At 39.8% G+C, this 21,848-nt stretch overlaps 1 protein-coding gene across 1 annotated transcript in view; it reads left to right on the forward strand.

Moving 5' to 3' along the window:
* Positions 1-21,848, forward strand: part of LOC122811693 (F-box/LRR-repeat protein 2-like) — a 1,608,203-nt gene that overhangs the window by 1,089,820 nt on the left and 496,535 nt on the right. The window contains exon 6 of the mRNA XM_044083707.1: positions 1,199-1,388. Within this exon, the coding sequence (XP_043939642.1) occupies positions 1,199-1,388 (190 nt within the window). The remainder of the gene's footprint in view (positions 1-1,198; positions 1,389-21,848) is intronic.

The following is a 21,848-nucleotide window of genomic DNA, read 5'->3' on the forward strand; positions in this document are numbered from 1 at the left end:
TGTATATACATCATCAGTATGTCAGTTTACCTTCAAAATGTTGATGGTCGCAATGTCGAAACTGTTTCCGTGAACTCCAAACTGCGCCTTCTCAAAACCTCAATTGTCGATATTCCGAACAGCAAAATCTCACCCCTTTTTGACCAATGTAAGCACTTGTTTGTAAGTGCGGCATGGTCGAAAATATCAATGTTCGATGTTTTGTCAACTTTCTGAAGTTTTGGCTGTATGGCTTTCGCAGAAATGTTTCTGAGGTGTGCACATTCGACTATGTGCAGTTGACATTTTAAAGGTATACCCGGTATGTTTATTTAATAAGTTTGTTGAGTGGGTCAGTGGCCTGGTTCTCATTCTGTTCTTAGCCCCAACCCAGGCCATTTAGGAGTTAAAAATTTCAACATGCAAAAGACAATCTGTTTTTGTGGGCCATACAATGAGGGTAACATACATAAATATTTATAGAGAAGAAATGATTGATATAAATACAGTACAATACAGCTACAGATAGTAGAGACACTATGTGGTAATAGGTAATGTTATCCTACCAGTGAAGATTATAATACATGTATATTTAGTGATAATTGTCCCAGGAAGTTGTTTGATGTAACAGGTAAGTAGGTCTGTGCTTAGTTTGAGTTAGCTGCAAGGTATCAATGATTTTATGACTTACATAGTACATTAAATGTCACAAGACTTGAAACAGTCAATGTATGAGCATCTGTGTTGCCAGCCGTGTGAGCCCAGTCATAAATTTAACCACAACTGCAAGTTATGCTATACTTTCTCAGCAGCTGAAATAATTGCATTAAGGAATTGCATTAAGCAATTTAAAGTTCATACGCACACCCATATTTGGGGCATCTATTTCCATGCACATGGATTCCTTTAGCTGGTCCTGTTTCTTCATAGATTTACCAGCAGTCATATCTTTGAAATAAACATACACAACTGAAGTAACCTGTAGGATCACTTAATCAGAATATCAGGATAGATAAATAAGTTGAATAATCATTGGTTTTGCAGTGAGTAATACAATCATTATGTTGTCAATGCATACAGAATAAAGACGTGTGTAACTACATCATGCAGACATTTCACAGAACTAGCTTTATTTTCTGTAACCAGGTGAAGATTCTTATTCCATGTTTCACACATTGTTACAATGCAGCTATGTTTTTTTCTCTCTTTGTGGAGGCAGATTAAAAAGTTTGGAGGTGTTTGGCTGCCACGCTTTAACTGCACCATGCATGACTTACATGGCCAGAGAATGCCCTAACCTACAAATTCTGAACATGGGCCGACTTCCAAAAATCACAGATACCTGCCTAGCCCAGATGATGTCTAATCTCAAAAGCCTGAGATCACTCAATGTAACAGGACTAACTGTGGTAAGTTAATCTATGATGTAGACAGGTGTGAAACTACAGAGGATATGGCAATGGATTTTCCCGAGCTGTCTTACCTAGTGATGCATATTAGTAACAGTCATCTTTTAATAATTATGCTGTTGCCACTGTGTGTTTATATCTATCTATCTAGTTCTATCTGGGTCCACTTCACATCATTGAAACCCCACATAATCGAATCCTGTTATATCAAGATGAAAATAGCAAAGCCTCACTTAAGCTAAAAACCACATCAGCGAAAACAATGCCCAGGAAAGGAAAAGCTTGACCACCATGGAGGTATGTTCCCTTTTCACCACTATAGTGCGATCTTGGACTTGTTATATTTAGTTAGGGGATGTGGGAGGAGAAGCCCCCACTTTGGTGGGTTTGATTTACTTTGTTAGGCGTAATGCGTGCACATTAGCTAAGTGGTTCCTTTTCCAGACATTATTTTCGCTGATGTGGTCTTTCACGTAAGTGAGGTTTCACTGTTTTCACCTTGATCTAGCAGGATTTGATTATGTGGGGTTTCAACGATGTGAAGTAGGCCCATATATATATATATATATATATATATATATATATATATATATATATATATATATATATCCATACACGTGTGTGTGTGTGTGTGTGTGTGTGTGTGTGTGTGTGTGTGTGTGTGTGTGTGTGTAAAACACATTTTTAGTACTGCAGAGGTTGTTTTGCTTACTTGATATTTATAAAGAAGGTTTTACTGCAGCACATAAGAAATCAAAGCAAGAACATCAGAGAGGTGTACTATAGCATCAAAGGAGCAGAGTCTTCTGGTAAGAGGAACTAAACCCTGCACGAGCAAAATGACAAGACCTCATGCACAATCACAAAGTTATTGTTCAGTAAAAAATATAATAACTTGTTTTCTTTTGACTCTAACTCTTTTTAGCAGTTCCAGTGATTCATATTTGTAGGGTGTGTCAAATGGTTTTTACTGATTGGACTGCGTCTCATATTACGGGTTGATATTTATATCACATGTAAGCAAATGCATCCACTCTGCATAAATCTAGTGAGATAAATATGCAAATGATTCATGTAAGAATACCAAAAAATAATAAAACAGATTAAAATGTCGGCAAATAAGCAAATAAAGGCTGTGGTATAAAATTTGTTTTCAGGGAACAGAGGACAGGAAGAGAGACAAAGGGAGTTCAGATATCTGCTTGATTTAAAAAGGATGAAGTGTGTTTTCCAAGGAGGATTTTTTAGAGATTTGCTAAATGAAAGAAGTGTTGCAACTTCTGATGAAAGATTGATTCTTTGCTTTACACTAGTACAAATTAGACTGCTTTATAAAATATAATTGCAAAAAAAAAAATGAAGTGAGCTGGAAGCATTATATAAGCTGCTGGTCCAGTTCTTAGATGACATAATATTAAGCATTGTACCTTGTCTGAAATGAAGCAACAAATGGCATTTTTTTCACTGTCACGGTGTTTGGCAGAACATACATCCTCCAAAAAAATATATATATGCCAGTGCAAGTGATGGCTAAATGCTGGAAAAAGGTATTGTTTTCAGTAGATGACAAAGAGCTGAGTGTTTGCATCAGACATGTTTCAGTATTATGTGCCGACAGCAAAACAACATTCAGGCATTGTTCGAGGTGGAGATCATTTTCAGTGCACCCTCTAACTTTGTGTCCTCAAAAATAGTGGCCACATCCAGTGTTTTGGATGTTACTAAAGCCATGATCTTCCTAAGATTATTTCTGTTAAGCCACACCAAGAATTGAGGTTGTTTCTTTTAAATGTGAGAAATGACAATAATACAATGCCATTTCTAGAAGTGCTTCCAATTTTAAAGGTCATTTAGTTTGTATAATCAGAGAAACACATCCTGATGATATTAACAGTTTGCTTTTCAAAACAACATAGTAATTATCATTATATTTATGTCAAACATACCTTAATTTATACTTTAAACCAGAGAAGACCAAACTCAGAAATCTTGCATGAGATAACATTAATTACTGACGTGCATACTTTCTTGTATAATAAAGATCCGCCTTACCCTCTGTATCTGAACATGAGGAATTTTTAAGTTATGTGTAATGTAAGCATCATCCTGTTGCCAGGGTCCTTTGTGTTTCACTGAGACGTAACGCTAAGTTAATTGTAACATTGTACCTGACATAACAGTTTCTATTTGGGAAAAAGTTAAAAGCAAGTAGACTGGCAAGGACAGCCCTGGAAGGGCTCCCAAAGTAGCTAACTATGTTATGGTTACCAGTGCTACCTCAGGAGACAGGCATGTAGGTAATGTATTCCAGCAACTGCTTATAGTCTTGTCCAGCCACATGACCTGGCTATGTGAAAGCATCTTGTGAGCACATTGTATAGGGTGGATGACTGGGTATAGTGCCAGTTAAGTGGTAGACAATGAAAATATTATTCCAGATAGCTTAACTATGGGGAATACTAACTATCCATGTATAGATTTGAAAATATATCACTCTGACAACATGTGCATTCCAACTTTCTTGAAGCTTATTAACTATAGCAGTCTTTGACAGGTTCTTGAAATTGGGACTACTACAGGTGCTGGAGTGCCAGTAGCTCATGGTACACCTGCTCACTGCCACTTCCTTGAAAAAGTAAATGCTCCAACTCCCACTAGCTTAGTCTCCTGTTTCTTCATGACCTGCCTCACATCTGATCCTATGCACTACATAGCTCTTCTGAAACCTAAACCATAAACCTAAAATTCCATACCAGTTCCCAACCTGACTCCTTGGTTCTTTACCCTAAATCTCCACTCCCTCTCCCTAACTTAAATTCCCCAATAGCCCCCCTAAACCTAAAACTCCCTTCCCTGCCCTTAATCATACAACCCCCACTCCTCCCCACAGTTGCTTGCCTGAATTCATATTTGAGTTTCAGCACAAACAGCAACATAGCTAAACCACTAGGTGCATGAGTTCCTTGTTTTAAGGCAGTGATTTCAAGCAGGTGGGACTCAAATGCCTGTAGTGAACACCTTGAAATTCACATTAGAGCATGTAGTCATCCTGACTGCCTATTAGTTAACTAATCTAATCAAACTATTATGACTACATAATGAAAACATGACTATTACAAGAGCAGATGTTCACTTTACTGAAACACTTGCGTGAAAGATGAAATTTTGAACAAGGGAATTCAGATATTGCATTTGTAGTCAGACATGAAATGCTTTGTGTGTGCCATAAACTAATAACAAATGCAACAAGTAGTTTACTCCTGTTTATTTATTTATTTATTTATTTATTTATTTATTTTTTGCATTTATGGTCTGAAGTTGAACTGAAGCACTTCAGTGCTCCATGTGTGGTATAAACTGTAGCAGTGCCCAGCTAATTGTCACCCACGTGGTGAACCAGATTCACCTCTCAGAATGGGTCGGTTGGTCATGGCTGCTCACTCCCATTCTCTCCACCAACCTGTACAGGCTCCTGAGCCACTAACCAAGTTCTGGTGTACTGTACTGTAGTTAGGGATTTATCCATGTATGACACGATGACACAGAGGTGGGTCCCCATGACAAATGTTAGCACAGTGGTAGTCTGTATGGAGCAGTAGAATGCCCAGTGAACCAGAGCTGCACTAAGCCATGTTATGGCTTTGTTACTTCCTCAGACCACCTACTTATCCATGAGGGCTCCGTTTGAAACCCTCTTTCTGAATTGCAAGTAACGATTCAGTATTAGTGCTACAACTTAAAAAAGTTCTTTGCCAAGATGTGATATATTTTCTGAGTTTGATGGATAGCACCAAAATGAAAGAAGACTGCAAAATATTTTACAATTGCATAAATAAATGTAGAAATTAATACAAAATTACAACTGCTTAAAAAGAAAGAACAACTTTTACAGTAGCAACAGCCATTGTATTTTCCATAGCAAGTTAACTTACTTTAAAATGACTTAATAATGCAGGAACATATTAAACAGTCTATTCTAATTTTGAAGATTAATAGACATAATAACATTTTGGGAGCATCTGAATGCAAAATCAAATTTAATATTGTACAGGGCTCCCTACTGAAATGTTGCTACTTGGGCCAAAAAAAAAAAGACAGAAAACACAGGAGAAGTGCAAATTTTGAAAATTGCTGTTCTTTAAACTTCATTTTGCAAGAGAAGGTGTAAGCCCCCTCTGCACCTGTCATGTGAAGGCAGGCCCCCCATACCCCTTCAACACTTATATGTACCAACTCTGTGATCTCCATGCATCGTTGCAAAGGTAATATTCCAAGAAACGGCATCTCAGACTTCGTATATGTAAGTCTGATCTTTTGGCCATTCATTCTATGTATTTTGGGACTCACTCTAGTGGGTCCTGACATTTCAAATAGTTAGCATTGTACAGTAATTATTAGTGTTGTCTAGTAAATTCAATGGAAGTTTCAGTTTGTACGACATCTGGAAAGAGGCCTTTAAACTTTTTATCCACAAAGATGAACATAAACCTGTCTAGAAAAAAATCTGTCCATTTTGTCAAGCACCTATACGAAGTTTTGCAAACATTAGCCATTTCACTAATTAAACAGATAATAAAAGCAGAACCTGTAATTCAGAAATACAGCAGGCCAGCTGCAGCCAGCCCATCACTGTTTACTTTGTTTGCATGATGAAGCCCAAATCTCACTGACAATTAAAAGATTGGAAAATCAGTGCAAGAAAGTGAATTCATTACATATCCTACATGCAGTAACAGGATGTACTACAGAGATGTGGCCATAGGGAAAGACAAAGGGAATGTAGTGAACAACTTTCATGTACATGCCTCCAAGAAGTTTATGTGATCACATGCACAAAGTTGTGACAAGAAGGTGAAGTCATGTGGAAGCCTTACATGGCCATTTCTGTGGTGTTTTCTTTTTTTTTTTTTTTTTTACCATATTAATGTGTGGAAGCGGGAGTATAGGAATGTAATGAAATATGGGAATCAAATAGAGGGTAGAATATAAGGTGAAAACTAAAGGCATGACCTTGAAGGAGATGGGGAAGAATTGTCACCTGCAGAGTTAGCGGTCAATCAGAAATAAACAATGGCTGAGATCACAAAAGTAGGAACACAGTTTAAATGCTGCTCATATACGTTCATAGGTAGGTACTAGGCTATCTGCCTGAATGCATTTATAAGCCCAGACAGAATGTGTTGGCTTTCGCTGCCCCCTTATATTAGTTCCCTGTGCCTCTGTCCAGCAGAGCCACTGAAGTGATCCCCGGGATAAACTTTCTGTTTCACATCCACTTGTCAAGGTTTCTCTTGAAGAGTGTTAGTGAGGAGCCCTGCCTAATGTAGATCAGAATCTTGTTCCAAAGCATGGGAAGTCTCTGGGACAAGAATTTATCCCTCCAGCATGTCCTATTTATTATTGTGGTGAGGTTTAGATCCCCAGAGTGTGTGGCTCGAGGGGATATGTTTTTCTTTAGCTGGAGCATGTCCATCAATTCTGGGTTGGACATGGTCTTGTATGTCAGGCAGAGATCACCCCTGAGTAGGCGGTATGCAACCGAGTACAGCTGGAGTTTCTTCAGTCGAGCTGCTTAGGGCATCTGTTTGAGGCCTGTGATCCTCTTAGTGAGGTACTTCTGTGGTCTTTCCAGCTGTTGCAGGTGTCTTGTAAGGTACATCCCAAATGGAACATTATACTCTATGATGGGTCTGATGAGTGAGGAGTAGAGGAGCACAATGACCTCTTTTGATCTGGATGCGAACCCTTTTGTAATTAGGTGAGCCACATAGAAGGATTTTCTAACCACTTTGGCAATGTGATTATCAAAGGAGAGACTACTATCTACTTGGGTCCCCAGATCCCTTATTACGTCTTCCGTATTTAGGGGATTACCACCTATGTGGTAGTTTGTAGATGCTTTGTTTTTTCCAAAGGGGATAACTATGCACTTTTTGGCATTTAGTTTGAGGCCATGATTTTGACACCAGGTATCCATGTCAGTGAGACCCTTTTGGAGGATGTCTGTGTCAACCGGAGAGTCAATTATAGCCCCTAGTTTGCAGTTGTTTGTGAACTTCGTCAGCCATGGTCCTCCTGTGCTTGCCTGTACCTCTGAGAAGTATATGCTGAACAGGAGGGGTCCTAGGACTGAGCCCTGGGGAACGCCACTCGTAACCAGTTTAGAGTCGGACCTAGCTCCCGCAATTCTCACCATGTGGGTTCTGTCCGTGAGCCAGTTGGCAACCCATGTTGTGATGTAGGGATTTATGTTTAGGCTGGTGAGCTTGTCTATAATACCAGAATGGGGAATGGTGTCGAAGGCCTTTGTGAGGTCTAGGTAGGCTGTGTGTACCACCTTTCCCTCATCTATAGCCTTGGTAAGAGTCTCAAAGAAATCCACCAGGTTTAGGAGGCATGATCTGCCCTTAACAAAGCCGAACTGAGTAGGGTCCAGTGTTTGGAGGTTCCCATTGTCTCTGTTAATGAGTTCCATGATGATGCACTCCATAGCCTTGCAGACCAAGCTAGTCAGGCTTATAAGGTGATAGTTCCCGGGGTCTGTTGTGGCTCCACCTTTGTGGAGTGGAATAACCGTTACTGTGCACCACTCTATGGGTACGTAGCCTGTGGAGAGGCTGAGTTTGAACAGTGTGTTTAGGTGAGGGGTTAGTTCGTCTTTGAGCTCATGTAGGACGCAGGCTTGGACACCATCTGGTCCCATTGATGCTGTATTTTTGGCTTTGAAGAGGGCTGTTTTAACCTGATTGTTTGTGATTTCAGGGGCTCTACATTCTTCTGGTATGGTTATCGGCCCTTTTGGGGGTGAGAGGGAGGTGAAGTTTGCACTGAACCTGTCTGCCAGGATGTTGGTGATATCGGTTAGTTCAGTGTATTTTGTGCCATTCTGTACTAACTCCGAGCAGATCTGAGCATTGCCGCTTAGATTCTTGACATAACTAAAGAATGCCTTGTGGTTATCTTTGGAGTCCTTGGCAATTTTTATTTTGAAGCTCGCCTTGGATGATTTTAAGAGGGATCATAGTTTCTTGCTGATACTGATCAGGGATGTCTTCCCTTCTTGGGATTTTACTCTTTTCTGTACTCGTTTCAACCTTCTGTTGTAAAGTTTGTTTATAGCAGGGGGCTATCAGACTGGTTTCCTTTTCTTGGAGGAGTTTGTCTTGATTTTGCTTGGGATAGCATGATCCTTGCATTATTGTAGGTGCCTGTAGAATGCATTATTAAGGATTTTGCAGCTTGGACAGCGTTATCCTTTAGCATGGGGGCTTTGAAACTTTTCACCTCTGTCTTAAATAATGTGAAGTTTGCTTTTGAAAAGTTTTTCATGGTGGTTTCCTCGTCCGGTGGTGGGGGCGGAATGTGGATATCCAAAGTGATTTGTTTATGGTCAGATCTAACCAGCAAGGGGTTGACCTCTGGTGTGGAACACCAGTTGTCCATGTTGGTGATGACCAGGTTCAGTATGTTGTCATCTCTGGTGGGAGTGTTGAGCAGTTGATCCAGGGCATTTGAGTTTATAAATTCTAGGAAATGTTGGGCAAGGGAGTTAGTACTTGAGTAGTTCTCCCAGTTAATGTTAGGGTAATTGAAATCACCTAATATTAGGGTGTTTGGTAGGACCTTTATGTTTCCCAATGTTTCCAAAAATGCAGAATAGGGGTCCTGGGACATGGTGGGTGATCTGTAGCAAGCTACAATTTGAATTGCAGTTTTGCTTGTTGTTAGTTGCACGTGGATGATCTGTGAAGCATCGTGGTGTGCTACTAACCTGGAGGTGTGGGTATCCTTGATGAATACGGATACGCCCCCACCTTTTGTATTTCGGTCCGAGTTCTGTAGCTGAAATGTATGGTATGGGTTGCAGCCTGGTAGTGCTGGGGTGCTCTCTGGATCCTTAAACCAGGTTTCTGTTATGGCACATGTATCGATTTTCTCCATACTGAGGAGTGCCTCGAATGCGTGCATTTTGAGGTTTAGACTTCTGGCATTGAGTAGCATTACCCTCAGTTTTTTGTTACTTGTGCTATTTACGGTGGTGGGTTTGTCTTTTGAGCCTTCTCTAAAAAAGACACTATGGGGGTGGCAAGAGCCTTGGCCAGTATTCGAAAGCCTAAGGGTGACAGGTGCAAGCTGTCTCTAGCGAAGCAGCGTGGCTTGTCGAGCATGTCATCCCAGTCAGACAGACACTGGATCCCCTTTGAATGACACCAGAAACTTAGCCAATTGTTGAAATTGATAATTTTTTTCTTTATATTGTGGTATCATTCTTGGTGAGGGCAGGATGCTACTCAGGATCAGGGTCATACTGTACTGGGCTACGTGATCAAAGAGCTCTTCGATGTCTCATTTCATGTAGTCCAGAAAGGTACAGCTTAGGTCATTCACATCAACATGGACAATGACAGAGTCATATTTGTACTTGTTCTGGAGTGACCTGAGTGCTTGTGTTATGTGGCAGATCCTGGCACCCGACAGGCAGCTAACAGTAACCTTCTCCTTATTCAGCCTAGTGAGTGAGACGTCAGTGTGCCTGACTATAGAGTCACCTATTACTAGTATGTTGGGTATGTTATTTTGCCTTAAGGGCTGTGATTGCGTGGCACACTGGTTTTGTGAAGTATGTGTTTCATGGTTTGTGTTTGGGGGTGGAGGTTTCTTGGATGTCTGCTTTGGAGGTCTCTGTTGCTTTTGCAGATTTTTATTTAGAGACTCTGAGTATGTTTTCATGTATTTATGTGTGTTTTTTGCCGGTGCTGGTTTAATGGGTCTATGTGAGACTGGTGGTGTGATGCAAGTATTTCCCTTCTCCTCTTGACTGTCTGATCTAATCTTGGGTTGAGAGACCTTAGCCTCCAGTTTGGCTGTATAATTGCATCTCTCGCATGTATTAGTGTTTGGTGGTAGGATGAGGGGGTTGTCTGTGTACATGAGGCAGTTGTAACATTGCCTCAAAATGCCCAGATTCACCAGTTGGACTGGAGAATACAACTGATTATACTAGAATTTCCAAAATAAGGCCGCTTTTGGATTAGTAGGGATGGAGTAGAAGTGGTATAACAAAGTCAAACTGTCCTATCCAAATGCCATACAGTCGAGATGTGTGATGGATGGCAATGTAAGTTGGGGGGGGGGGATAAAAGGAAAGCAAGAGGGTTAAAGTATGTAGAAGGGCCTGACAAACAAGAAGAGAAGAAAGATAAGACTGAGAGAGGAGGTGCTAACACAGTGAGTGAGGGGCAGCACAATGAGAAGGAAACATCAGACAAAGAATTGACAGTGACATTTGGATAGATTTGACAGTGACATTTGTGGACTGAGTAACATATAGAGACTGGCACAGACACAAAAGGGAGGATAACACCAGGATGAGAAATATGAGTTTGCACAGCTGCCATCCCTGCCAGCTCAGCCCCATAGAAACTAACTGGCCACCCTTGGCTCCGCCACCATGGAGACCTAGCACAGATGGAGAAGCCAGTGAGGAGCAGACATGCTGTGAGCTGCTTGAGGAGGTTCTTGTGATTGCCAATACAGGCAGCTAGCCAGCTGTCAATCAGCACTCCCACAATGTTGGTCAGCTGCCAGTGTATGGTGAACATGTCACCTTCACTTCACTTCCACTGCTACTGATGGGCTCAGAAAGCCCAATTTCTGGTGAATGCTTGGCTGGTGTGGCCCCTGGAGCTGTTTTTTGAGGTGTGGAGGTGGCTGTTGCAGCCTGGCTTGCAGGTGTTATGGGTAGTGGTGCCACATGAGTGGAGCTGACAGGCCTTGCTGGAGAGGCAGGGGCAAGTCTAGATACTGCTGCATATTACTGTACACTATATGGATAAAACAAAAATAATAAATATATGCAATGCAGTGGGCATCTACTTTTCTTTTCGAAGTAATGAAATTTCGACAAAGAAAAGTAGATCCATAGATATATATATATATATATATATATATATATATGTAAATGTATACACACACAACCACACACTGACAGTACATATGCTGCAGAGATATGGACATATATAAGAAGTAGAGATGTCAACAAAAAAAGTAGTTAAGAAATTTAAAGAAGAAAATTTTCAGCTCATAATATACACAGAATTGACTCAAATTGTCATATCTACTACTAATTTCAGGTATTGTGTATATAATATATATAGTTTGCTAATTTGTTTAATGTATCACTAAAATTTTATTTGAGACTTTATTATTTTTTTAAGTAAATCAATAAAAAATTTTGAGAAAAAAAAGAAAGGGGAGGGAAAGACAGAAATACAGATAAAATGAAAAAAATGCAGCTCAGTAAAGCTATATCTGTGATAACATTGCTGGTAATATACCTGAAAGAACAACAAACAGCCACACCACGTCCAGTGATGGCACAATATACAAATGGGGGGGATCGTACCCACACCATGAGCACATACGTTTTAAAAACAACACCTTAACTTGTTGAGCTATTTCTACAATCCCACACAAATAATAGCATCAGACAGTCATCCTGCTGCCAGTGAACTATGGAACTTAGCATACACTTGAAACTACAGGAAAAAATATACTGTGGTAGAGTAGTGCTATTACTATTGTAAGTTGTGAGTTCATGTAATACAAAAGATGTTAAGAAATAAGGGAGTGGGGGAAACAAATGTACTCATTATATATATGTATATGTATATGTGGGTCACATTCTCGTTATCAAAATTACACTTACCCAAATAACAAAATCCCGAGAGTACTTCGAAACATGAACTATTTGAAACCATTGATCACCAATATTTTACATAGAGAAAACAACCACTTGGCCACAGGACAAAATAACATAATGAAACACAATTAAACCCACCCAAGTGGGGGCTTTGCCCCTCCCACTACCCCTAACTAAATATACCAACTCCGAGATTGCGCTACATTGGGAAAAAGTTCAGGGTTCACCCTGGTGACCAAATGGCTCTTTCCCTATGTAAAATATAGGTGATCCGAGGTTTCAAATAGTTCATCTTTCGAGGAAGTTGTCTCAGGATTTTGTTATTCGAGTAAGTGTAATTTCGATAAAGGAAGGTAGACCCTATACATACTTCTAGCCACTCAACGGTTTAAAATATGGCTCTAGTTGATTCGGTCATGTTGACTAATGTCACAAAATTGGCATGAGTAATTACTGGTGATCAATTGGTTGAACACCTGGCCTTTCCCAGGGACCCTATTGTCCAGTGTGTACCTGCCCTCGGTCAGTAAACTACTCTATGGCCAGCTGGTGTCGAGTTGCCTGGCCTAGGCTACCTGGGATAGCTCTGTTGAGTGAAAACTTAACATAAAACCAATCAACCTGCCAAACATGAACTAAGAATATGTAAACATGAACTAAAATATTGCGTTCACTGACAGGATGGAGCTTGGAATGACATGATGATACAGAGGAGGCTGGACATCCTATGTATCGAAAAGACAAGATGGAAGGGCAGTGCAGCAAAGTAAAGCAACTTGGCTTGGAATCCAGAGTCTGTAAATTAGGAGAAATGGTGTCGGAATGGTGTTGAGAGACAGGCTTCAGAAGGCAGTAAGGGATGAAATCAGAATTAGTGATAGACTTGTGGCAATCAGACTCCATTGTAACTGATAGGGCAGTATTCATAATCTTAGCTTATACCCAACAGCAGGGTTGTGATAGTGAGGAAAAGTACATTCATACAACAGTTGCAGGCAGGACAATATCAGAACCGACAGAGCAAGATATAAGAACTGCTTGGCTTGGGCTGGAGCAACAGGAATATAAAAGGAAAGAGCATTCTATACTTCTGTCTGGCAAATGGCTTGGTAGCAGCCAACACATGGTTCAGAAAGAGAGACAGTCATAAGATCACATAGAGTGGCCAATATGCAACTCGGGTAGACTTTCTCATAGTAAGGAAAGGGCACTGGAGTAGAGTCAGCGATTGCAAAATCATTCCCAGTGAAACAGTTGACCCACAGCATAAACCACCGGTTGCTTACAATAAGCTGCAAGCAGTGGTCAGAAGGCTCTAAGGTCAACAGAGACCAGGCTGAAGACCTGGAAGTTGGCTGAAGAGAAAGCACAACAGTCCAAGAATTACTAAGGCTTTGGCACCCCAGAAAGAAAAGAAAATACGTGGAGTTGAAGAATGGCAGCTGTTCAAAACAGCATGCGTGAGGACTACAGAACAGATAAAGCCAGGTATGGAAGTAAGGTACAAAAGGAAAGCTGATGGTGGAATGCAGAAGTCCAGGAAGTCATCAAAAGAAAGAAGGCCTACAGGAAAAAGTGGGAGATAGAAAAGAAGGACCAGGCTAGGAAGGAATGCCAGCTGGCTAAGAAAGGAGTTGCAATAGCAAACAAAAGGGCATCAGAGGCAGTCTACCAGCTTCTGGAAATTGACCAGTAAGTAGCACAAAGAAACTATATCAGGCCCCAAGCCAAAGACAGAAGGATAAAGAAGAAAGTCAGACACCTTCATAAGGGATGACAGCAACACCTTGCTCACCAGCCCCCAGGACATCAAAGGTAGATAGATGGAAGGGGTACTTCCAGCAGCTTCTAAATGAAGACAACCCCACAGAAGCTGTATGGCCCTCCCCAGACATAGCCTACAATGAGAGAAGAAGAGGAGCCCACCCTAGAAGAAGTAAGAACAGCACTAAGGAAAATGAAGTCAGGGAAAGCAGCAGGATCAGATGAAGTCACAGCAGATATGATAAAGATGCTGGGCATGATAGGGGAGAAATGGCTCCTGAGGGTACTCATAGCAATGTGGAGAGAAAGGCATATCCCAGATGACTGGAGAATAATCATGCTTGTGCCAGTGTGCAAGAACATCCAGAATTGTGTGCAGTACAAAAGTATCAGACTCCTGTCACACTATATGAAAGTTCTGGAGAGGGTGACTGATAAACGGATATACAGATCAGTAGAAAGTAAGATGGGAGATGAGCAGTTCAGATTCAGATCAGGATGTAGCACAACTGATCTGATGTTTGCAATGAGACAGGTAGTTGAGATGCTAGCGATGAGGAAGGAGTCCAACTGGGCATTCCCAGACTTGGAGAAAGCATATGACAAGGTCCCAAGAAAGCTGATTTGGTCAGTACTGTATTGGTTTTAAGCCTCAGAAACATTGATAGAATTAGTGTAGGCTATGTAATAGGACCCAATGACCCAAATACAAACAGTCTCACAGATGGGTTCCCAGTGGAAGTGGGTGTACATCAGGGTTCAGCTGTGAGCCCACTGCTGTTCATAATAGTGATGGACTACATTAGTAAGCAGGTTGGAGGGGACATATCAACAAAGTTGCTGTATGCAGATGATGTGGCATTGCAAGCAGACTCTGAGCAAGAACTTCAGCAAAGGATAGGGGAATGGAATGCAAAACTGAAAGCACATGGGATGAACTAAGTACAGATAAGACAGTGGTAATGGCAGCAAACTGGGGAAATCAGAAGAAGCTGAGAATTGAGACAGAAGGGAAGATAATGGAACAGATTAATTGCTTCAAGTATCTAGAAGGGGTTGTTAAGGAGAGGGGAAGTCTGAATGAAGAGGTCAAATAATCAGAGGGGCTGCAGCCGACTGGCATAGAGTGTCAGATGTAGTGTGTGACAGATGAATACCAAAGAAACTAAAAAGTAAGGTGTGCAAAACAGTGGTGGGACTAGTACTACTGTATGATACAGAAACCTGGGCAGTAAAGGCAGAGCAGATGAAGAAGCTAGAGGTGATGGAAATGAAGTGCCTGAGAAGGGTGGTAGGATGCACACTATAGGCAGACAACGAAATGAGGATATAAGAGCAGAAGCCAAAATAGCTCCAGTTGCAGAAAAGACCAAAGAGAACAGATTACGGTGGTTCAAGCACATATGTATGCAGAAAAGCAGAAGACAATCTGGTGAAGAAGATTTTAGACAGCCAGGAAGAAGATAATAGGAAACAAGGGCATCCAGCAAAGAGGTGGATGGACTGTGTGAAAAGAGATCTGCAAAAGTCAGGCATGAGTGTTGAAGAAGTCATGAGTGTAGCATTGAATCAAAAGAGATGGTGACAGCTAACACAACACCCCGACCCCATGTAGAAAATGATAAAGGGGGGGGGGGTTGATGATGATGATGACGTATATACATACATATGGATTTCCAACATTGGATCACTGTTGCAGTCGCCTAAGCTATTTGGGCTACATTCTGCATATGATATGACTGACCGGACAGCTTTTTAAAGCTTAAAGGTGCCTTCCACATGCTCTGATTGCCTGGAGCTCGAGCAGGGCTCCACATAATAAGCAGCAGGAGTGCCAAAAGTTTTAGTGCTTTCTTAATGCTGAAGTTTGCTCGTTCTGTGGGTTTTTGGAATTGACAATTGGCTAGTGATCCTTCAAGGCTGTGCAGATAAGTTGATCCAACTTTAATCCAACATTGTATCCATCTTTAAGAGAGCAACATACAGAGAAAGCATAGTTTAAGTAGTACTCTTAATGATTTCTGCCTGAGTCTGTTTCTGTTCACACTTGGCTGGTAGGGGCAGCTACATGTCAGAGTTTTATGAACACAAGAGAAAAAAAGTAATTATTTACAGCAACTAGATCATCAATAAAAAGTTTTAAGCCTACATGCTGACTGCAGTCAGTTTTCTTAAGAGTATGTGCTGTCAGCTTCAACAGCCTTCTCAGCTAGAAAATCAGATGCAGGCTGAACAAAAGCAATAAATAAGATAATATTTCAAGAGAAACATGCATGTGTAGTGTAAATTGCTGTATAATACGTGGTCACAAACAAAACATCAAAGGATATAATTAAAAAAGACAAGCATACTGACAATTATACCAGATAGTCAAAACGTTGGAAATAAAAGTAGCCTCAGGGGAAATCTGTGGGTTGATATTATCATGGTAAATGTCACCAGAGTGCACCCTCTAACCTCATAAATCACAGAACTGAATTTCTTGACTAGAAAATGAAAACACACAGCTTTTCAGGCCCCTGTCAGACATTTTGAAACTATAACAGATTAGAAAATAATAAGAATCACCTAGAGTGATTCTGGGGCATTAGCACTACAAAAATGTCAAAAAGATACCAGTCAGGCCATTTTGAAACAGCAAACTACTTAGTGTGACATAGGGATATTTGAACTTCTGAAGAAGGGAGTAAATTTGATGGAAAACATTCTTTTTTTTTGGTACTGCTGTCATTTGAGCACCACCTATCTCTAGTCCACATCATTCTCTGTCTCCTAGCCATAGTGTCTCTACCTCCTACTCACGATTGCTCTGCCTTTATGTCTTCTATGACTTCAACGATTATGTATTCCAGAGGTGTACACAGTAGTCTACCAACCTTGCATCCTCTACCACTGCAGAGCACCCTCCATCATCTCACTAGTCCACAGGTACTTTACCTCTCACTATTGTCCTCACTCCCAGATATTATTCTCAGGTCATTATAATACCTCCATCTTATTTTATTTTCCAGTCCCATTTGTGCCTAATTCAACTGAAGTCATATTTCCATGGTATAACATTGGATGTAGAACAGAACTCCCCCAGTGCTTTGTCTGTTACCATACATACTGTTCTCATGTGACTGTCTCCAGTGCCTTCTCATGGTGAGACCTCCACCTCAATGATTCCCATAATACAGGGCATGCAAGTAAAGTATCTGCAAGCAGAAGATGTGCTGGTTAAAAACATGGCTTCTGCTTATTTAGATATTCAGTGCTACTTAAAAGTATGGCTTTGTATTCTGTATTCTGCTTTTGTCTAAACTGAAGTCTATGGAAAGCATTTGACTTAGAATGTATTTTTCAGTTCACTCCTGTAAAGGATTATAAAGTATATGAAACACTTTGTTTAACAGGAATTAGAGATCTTTAGACTTACATTTAGGTTTTAGGCTCAAGAGGTTTCTGGCATATGGGAAGCTAGAACATGGATTATTCTAAAGATAAGCATAGAGAAGGGTATTGTAACTTCTCTACAAGTTAGATTAAGAATGCAGTAATACATCAAAATGATGAACAAGCCATTAGACACAGCAGAGAAATTTGCTCTGCAGTGCTGTTCTTTGTTGCTCTTCTCTTCTGTGTTTCTGGCCTATTAAAAACTAAAAGTAAGATGTAGTAATACACAAAACACTGTAGAAGGACAGATACTCATCTCATATTATTCATAATAAGAAGTAGCTTGCCTAGAAACTAAAGCAATATTTTCAGTGATAGACCTGATTAGGTATTGTACTTACGAGTTAAAAGACAGTACTGTATGAGGTACTCAAGGAACTGGGCATCTCAAGAATGCATCTGCATCTTGATTGGTTGCTCATCATACTATTACAAGTCTAGAAATCAACGCTGGAACCACTGTTTATTTAATTTATTAATTCTTGTTAACTGGTGCAGTCAGCTGATTGAAAATGGGCCAGTTTAAACCACAACCTGGGAGTTCACAGCAGGATGACAATAAGAAATGGATTTTTTTAGTCTTTATATACAGTTATTTGAATTCTATATGTTATAACTTTTGAAATTACAATTTTCTGTAAATTTTTTGTGATTGTTTATATAGTTCTAGTTAAAATTAATACAATTGTTAAAAAATGGATTTTGAAGTAAAGGTTGGTAAATAGTGTAAAGATTATCAAAATTCCTTTGAAATTACAACACAAAAGAAATTCAAAATATGCTAATATCTAAAGAGTAATACATTAGTACAAAATATACACAATGTGTGGCACCATGACTCCATGTGGAAAATTGGAAAAAAGGGGGTTGTAGATGGATGGATAGATATGTAATCACACAATGCTTATAGCTCTAGAACATGGGGCACCCCCTAACACCCTGTGCTCCTTTTGGCCTGAGTTCTCCTTTTTTTTACAAAATGTATGTAGACAGTGAGCCAAAGGGATACATCTTTCATGGATTTGTTTATTTGTTTGCTCATTTATTTGTTGACTGATTAGAATTAGTTTGTAATCACAGGCAGGAGGAAATGGCATGGATGCTAAATCACTAAATCACAGGAAAGGAAGTGTATAAAGCAATAAACAATATTTATTTAGGGAAAGTACTAGGATTAAATGGGTTCAAAGTGAAACTTTGTAATATAGCTAAAGAGTAACTAAAGGAACACCTATCAGGGATATTTAATCAAAGTGGAGAAAATGAATAATTTGTACTGACAGTAGAAGTAATGAAGGTTATCTTCTTGCCCAGGAAGATGTGGAGGTCATGGACCAGTTGTCTACAGGGTGATATCAATTCTTAATGCAGACACAGAGATTTTCACCAAAATATTGCCAACTAGGTTAGAAAGACTGATGCCCATACCAGTACAAAATGGTGAAGCAGAAGTTGTATGGAGAAGAACATCAGCAGAAAAATGATGAGAGATATCATGATTTTTTTAAGAACGTGGCAAAATTAAGGGTCTGTAAAGTGCAAGAGTGATACTTGTTTGACATAAAATAGACCAATGGCTCCTGTAAAATGGACTTTCCTATATACAGTTCCAAAGGACATAGGAATTAAAGGAATCTGACTAGGCTGGGCTTTAAAAAAAACAAGACTGGTATTGCAAGATAATAGGAATCCCACCTAGCGAGTACATGTAAGAGGAAGAACAGTCAGCAATGCTCACTATTTGCACACCTATTTATCTTGATCTTGGTGACACTGGCACAGACGGTGAGTGGGACTTTTGAATGACTAGAAAGGAAAAAAGGAGGAAAATCAGGTTTTACCTGTTCACATATCACTGCATCATCCTAGCAGAAGATGTTAAAAGTGAATGGATGTGGTCTGGGTGCACATGGATAAAATCAACAGCTAAGTAGGGTGGGAGTGTAATGTGAGAAAGATATTGTGGACTAGTGATTGGTGTATGCAAAATAATAAAACTGACACGTTAGGAAGGATAAAGCATAAAACGAGAGTGAAATATCTGAGCTTGCAGGTTTAGAAAACATTCAGGGAAACAAAGGTAGAGTGCTGTAATGAAATGAAGGAAAAATGTGAACTGAGAAGATAATGGTATGATGATTAGGATAGGATATATGCTAAGAAGACAACATCATCAGCCAGAAAATAAAAAGGCATCAAAGGAATATGAAAACTCTGTAACACTTAACCTGGGAAGGGAAAATAGTTTGGAACAGCTGAAAAGAGAGTGCAGGCCAAAAGGAGCACAGGATGGTAGGATGGTGCCCCTTGACCAGAACTGTAAGCATCAGACTATAATGCCCACTGATGGCTGAAGGAAAAAGAAACAAATGACTGGTGTGGAAGATCAAAGAAGTCCAAGGAGTAAGGGAAAGAAAAGGATATATGAAAGATGAAATAAACATGGTATTAGAGGAGAGTAAATCAAAAGGAAAATAAAACCAGAGAGAGGAAAACATTTGGAAAAGAAATGGGTGGAAGAGGGAGTGAACAAAAGCAAAGGAGAAAATGAAAATGAATGGAATAATGAGGTTGGAACAGGTACCAAAACATAAGGAAAATAATCTGAATGGGAGGGCAATAATGGGAGAAAGGCTTGGGTAAGGCGAGAAAACTGATAAGAAAAAGTACAATGGAAGAAACCCTTTGCAGAACAGCAATAAATATAGAGCAAAACAAGCAACTATAGGAATTCCACATGGGAAAGACAGCACTACTCACCATGAAGTGATAACAGTGACAAAGGAAAGGGAGAACAGGCATGATATATAAAGACATGGAAGAGACAGAGGAGGGAAAATGGAGCGTGATAGATGAGAGACAAGATGGCAATAACTGGAGAAGGTATTTATAAAGGTAGAACAATTGAAGTTGTGGCCACATCTATGCGATAAAACTGATGACAAATCCCAAGAACCTTTGAGAAGGACCTAGAACAGGGGGAAACCAGATGCTGGAAGTGTTAGGTGTTAAAAGATGGAATGTGTACATGTTCTAGGAGTGTAACGGGACCAAAAAACTTATATATATATATATATATATACACACACACACACACACACACATACACACACACACACATACACACACACACATAATATATATATATATATATATATATATACATATATATATATATATATATATATATATATATATATATATATATATATATATGTGTGTGTGTGTGTGTGTGTAGGCCAAAGCAATAGAATAATGGGAAGCCATATGGGAGATCACCGTAACATACATATGACAGCAATGTCTGATGGGGTTAGGCAAAAGGCAGATCCCAAGAAAGGAGAGTATAAGATCACAAATACTAGTCCTCAAAGGTAAAATAAAGGGTTATATTGCAAAATAATGCAAGAGGGAGGCAGAGGTAGGACAGATAGTTATGCAAAAGCTTAGAATGGTGATTAAAGAGTTAAAGCTAAAGCAAGGGGGTTTGGGAATTCCAGATAATGGATAAAAGCAGGAGGCAGGTACAGATTACAAATGAGGAAAGATTCCAATATGCACAGGTTGTCCAAATTGAAATAGAAGTGGTGATGGTGTCTGTTGGAGCAATGGGAGGTGCAAGAAGGGAAAGGCAAGGTCACCACTCAAAAGGAACAAATAACAGCACTCTGGAAAGGATAGATGATCCAATAATTGTCCCAGGACAGAAATAGAATTATAGATATACCTGTAGTCAAAGCAGATTGTATGTAGAAATGATTATGTAATGATATAATTGTGTTTGCTTTTTCAAAAAAGAAAATCATTGATTTTCTATGTAAAATTATCACAGTGCCTTTTTATACTGTCATTTTAAAAAAATCAATAAAGCAATAAATAGTATTAAAAAAAATATTTCCTTCAGGCACTACAGAGTGATGCACAGTGACATTCTTGATACATAGAATGGTGCCAGCATAAGAAACCATGACTGGAGAGCACATGTTAGGTCTTGAACAGGAAGGATGCTGTAGGGCACCCAGGAGAATGTGATGGGTGCCGTACCATCTTATGCTATTGAAACACTAAAAGCCTGTCACTAAGGCGATTGGAAAGGTGTCACCAGCGACAACTATCCAGACCAAACTAAAACATGCAAAAGGAGTAAACTGTGTTTGGAAAGGTCAGTTGTCTTTAGGAAATCTATGGAAATTGTACCTGACATTTGTTAGATACTTCAGGAATTGTTCAGAGGAAATACACACCATGCCTGTGTTAGAACCATGGTGCTTTGCAAACTTGTGCTGCATAATACTGTGAACACTAGGAGTCTCAGAATATAATGTAATCTAAAATATATAACCTTCTCAAGAGCTCTGCTTTGAAAAGGGAAATATATGCCAGTTGTGCAAATTTTCCTGTGGTTGCACTGCCATTTATTGCAGATAGTTGTAATTAGGTCTGTGTCACAGGTTGTTGGTCTTTTCTTTTCTAAACAAACCAGTTATCCAAGTCTGAACAGTGAAGCAAGAATCAGACAGCTCTTGAGAGGCTTAAAAGCAGCAGATCTGATGAAG

Source organism: Protopterus annectens, chromosome 9.part0 (genome assembly GCF_019279795.1).
Source record: "Protopterus annectens isolate FY-2018-M chromosome 9.part0, PAN1.0, whole genome shotgun sequence".
Taxonomy (NCBI): domain Eukaryota; kingdom Metazoa; phylum Chordata; order Ceratodontiformes; family Protopteridae; genus Protopterus; species Protopterus annectens.